Source organism: Sinocyclocheilus rhinocerous, unplaced genomic scaffold (genome assembly GCF_001515625.1).
Source record: "Sinocyclocheilus rhinocerous isolate Xijiao unplaced genomic scaffold, SAMN03320098_v1.1 scaffold592, whole genome shotgun sequence".
In the NCBI taxonomy this organism is placed as follows: domain Eukaryota; kingdom Metazoa; phylum Chordata; class Actinopteri; order Cypriniformes; family Cyprinidae; genus Sinocyclocheilus; species Sinocyclocheilus rhinocerous.
Genome location: NW_015642562.1, coordinates 1011636 through 1015218, shown reverse-complemented (window position 1 = coordinate 1015218; position 3583 = coordinate 1011636). Strand labels below are relative to the sequence as shown.

Below are 3583 nucleotides of genomic sequence, written 5' to 3'. Positions count from 1 at the left end.
AAAAAAAAAAAAAAAAAAAAAAAGAGAAGTGAATTTGGTTAGTTTACTTAAGGGAATCAAAAATTAATTCAGATCACTTCACAAAGAGCATCAGAAGTAAATTCACTTTACTTCCTAAATGGAACTAGAAGTGAATTAAGTTCTTTAAACGAAGACAATTTTGAGGGGAATTCATTTGCTGTGGATCTAAAGTGCTTTAAGTTTGTTTCCACAAGAGAATTAGAAGTAAACTGGTCTATTTTTCTGAAGAGAATTCAATTTGAGCTGAATTGATGCTGTTTTCTGAACTGAACTGAAATGAAACAGATTCTAACCTTTGTATGTGTTGTATTTGTGTATATCTGTGTTTGTTTGTTTGTTTGTCTCCAAGAGTAAATGCACTAACCTGTCCGAGTTGTGACCAGTAACAGACAGCAATCGCCTCACAGACTTGTACCGGAAGGAAGAGATCATAATGGTCAAGGGCGGAGGTCACATCCAGAGCCCGCGCTTCCCCAACTCATACCCCCGCAACCTGCTGTTGTCATGGAAACTGCTCTCGCCGCCTCACACGCGCATCCTGCTGGAATTCGATGCTCTGTTTGGACTGGAGGAGGCGGAGAATGGAGTCTGCAGGTGAGGTCGGAGCTTTAGAATGGAGGAGTACATGAATAATGAATTAGATGCGTTTAAACATTTTTGAAGTGAAAGTGGAGAATGGAATTTTCAGGTAAGACAGCGCTTCGGCTGGATGAGTTCATGAATAATGAGTTGAATCTATTTAAGAGTTTTAAGTGGACGACAAAAATGTTTTCAGGTGAAGGTGTTAAGTGAATAATAAATTAGATCTATTTAAGAGTTTAAGTGGAGGCGGAGAATGGAGTTTTCCTGTGAGGGCGGAGATTCGGATGGATGAGTTCATGAATAATGAATTAGATCTATGTAAATGTTTTAAGTGGAGGAGGAGAATGGAGTCTGCAGGTGAGGGCGGAGCTTCAGGGTGAACGAGTTCATGAATAATGAATTTGATCTATTTAAGAGTTTAAGTGGAGGCGGAGAATGGAGTTTTCCTGTGAGGGCGGAGATTCGGATGGATTAGTTAATGAATAATGAATTAGATCTATGTAAATGTTTTAAGTGGAGGAGGAGAATGGAGTCTGCAGGTGAGGGCGGAGCATCAGGATGAACGAGTTCATGAATAATGAATTTGATCTATTTAAGAGTTTAAGTGGAGGCGGAGAATGGAGTTTTCCTGTGAGGGCGGAGATTCGGATGGATGAGTTCATGAATAATGAATTAGATCTATGTAAATGTTTTAAGTGGAGGAGGAGAATGGAGTCTGCAGGTGAGGGCGGAGCATCAGGATGAACGAGTTCATGAATAATGAATTTGATCTATTTAAGAGTTTAAGTGGAGGCGGAGAATGTAGTTTTCCTGTGAGGGCGGAGATTCGGATGGATGAGTTCATGAATAATGAATTAGATCTATGTAAATGTTTTAAGTGGAGGAGGAGAATGGAGTCTGCAGGTGAGGGCGGAGCTTCAGGGTGAACGAGTTCATGAATAATAAATTAGATCTATTTAAGAGTTTAAGTGGAGGCGAGAATGGAGTTTTCCTGTGAGGGCGGAGATTCGGATGGATTAGTTAATGAATAATGAATTAGATCTATGTAAATGTTTTAAGTGGAGGAGGAGAATGGAGTCTGCAGGTGAGGGCGGAGCTTCAGGGTGAACGAGTTCATGAATAATGAATTTGATCTATTTAAGAGTTTAAGTGGAGGCGGAGAATGGAGTTTTCCTGTGAGGGCGGAGATTCGGATGGATGAGTTCATGAATAATAAATTAAATCTATGTAAATGTTTTAAGCGGAGGAGGAGAATGGAGTGCAGGTGAGGGTGGAACTTCAGGGTGAACGAGTTCATGAATAATGAATTTGATCTATTTAAGAGTTAAGCTGAGGTGGAGAATGGAGTTTTCAGATGAGGGCGGAGCTTCAGATAGTTGATTTCATGAGTAATGAATTAGATTTGTTTACAGGTTTTAAGCAGAGGCAGAGAATGGGGTGGAGCTTCGGATGGAAGCGTTTATGAATAATGAATTAGATCTATTTAAACTGTTGAGAAAGTGTAATTTTTGACTCTTTGGGTTGGTCTGTATGGTAAATATTTAACAGTTTAACAAGCATCAAAACCTAAAGCCCTTTACATAGCTATACATCTGATCAATTCATAGGAACGTTGATCCAGGAGCTCCAGGCGCATGTCCTACATGGTTAAATCATGTTGTAACACGTGGGAGAGAATAACAGGTTTGGTTCTCATTCTGCATTTCTGGACTAGAAATAAAGGCCTGAAGAGTTAAAACATGATATGAATATTTAATGAGCAGAAAGCCAATCAGAGCGAGGATCTGAGCGCAGTGTGTGTGGAGTGACTCTTGGGTTACGGGTTTGTCCTTGAGGTTAGAGGTTTTACTGTGAATCTGATACTTTATAAAGACCCTCGAGACATCGAGACTAAAAATAAAGCAGGAAAAACAGATGAGAGATGAGGTGAATTTATAGGATGAGAAAGAGGCAAGAAGTGAAACAAGGACAGAAAAGAAACTTAATGTATTATGTATTTTTCTGTGTAAAATCGAATAATTTATATGATATAGATAAAAACATGATGTCACTTCACATTATCAATTACTGCATTGCTGATCATGGTTTTGTGTATTACGGTATGTACCCTGTGCCAGAACTGTTATTATAAACTAAAACTATAAATCATTCTTGTTAATTTATATAAAGCTGAAATAATAGAAAATATAAATAGAATTAGATGAAGAACTAATTTAATTAGAATAAATTAGAAATGTTGCATTGGTAAACTAAGTAATACAAATAAATGAAAGCTAAATAGAAAAATACAAAAAACTAATAAAACTTACAAAACCACACAACAAAATTGCTAAAACTTAAAGTAAAATTAAAACCGAACTGAAAATATGCAGATAACAGCTAATTCAAAATACTAATAGATACTATAATGGCATATAAAGAATACTAAAACAACATAAAAATGTCTAATTGTGATAGCCAAATCACTACAGATGTTATAATCATATAATTTTTTATCTAATCAAATGTATTTGAGGAACAGAAACAAAGCATTTTTAAAGTGGCCCGCAGATCTGCTTGATCAGGTGTTTATGTTTATGCAGGTATGATTATGTGGAAGTGGAGGATATTTCTGAAACCAGCACCATCATCTGGGGCCGCTGGTGTGGACAAAGAGCTCCATCACGGATCTCATCCAAAACAAACCTCATCAAAATCACCTTCAAATCGGATGATTACTTCGTAGCAAAACCAGGATTCAAAATCTGCTATTCACAGCTGGTGAGTTTCACTGCTGTTTCCATTATGGCAGATTATTTTTGAAAGAAATGAATACTTTTGTTCAGCAAGGATGCATTATATTGATCAGAAAAGACATTTATAATGTTATAAAAGATTTCTATTTCAAATAAATGCTGTTCTTTTGAACTTTCCTATTCATCTGTGAATCCTGAAAACTACAATGTATCACAGTTTCCACAAAAATATTGGGGAGCACAAC

At 36.9% G+C, this 3583-nt stretch overlaps 1 protein-coding gene across 4 annotated transcripts in view; it reads left to right on the top strand.

The window, feature by feature from the left end:
* LOC107756229 (platelet-derived growth factor D-like) overlaps positions 1-3583 on the top strand; it is a 34187-nt gene that overhangs the window by 15625 nt on the left and 14979 nt on the right. For 2 of the 4 annotated variants that reach the window (XM_016573273.1, XM_016573271.1), the window contains 2 exons: positions 429-615; positions 3186-3363. In XM_016573273.1, coding sequence (XP_016428759.1) covers positions 455-615; positions 3186-3363 — 339 coding nt within the window. In that variant the 5' untranslated portion in view covers positions 429-454. Of the gene's footprint in view, positions 1-370; positions 616-3185; positions 3364-3583 lie in introns of all 4 variants that reach the window. The other 2 variants (XM_016573270.1, XM_016573272.1) reach the window with 2 other exon arrangements.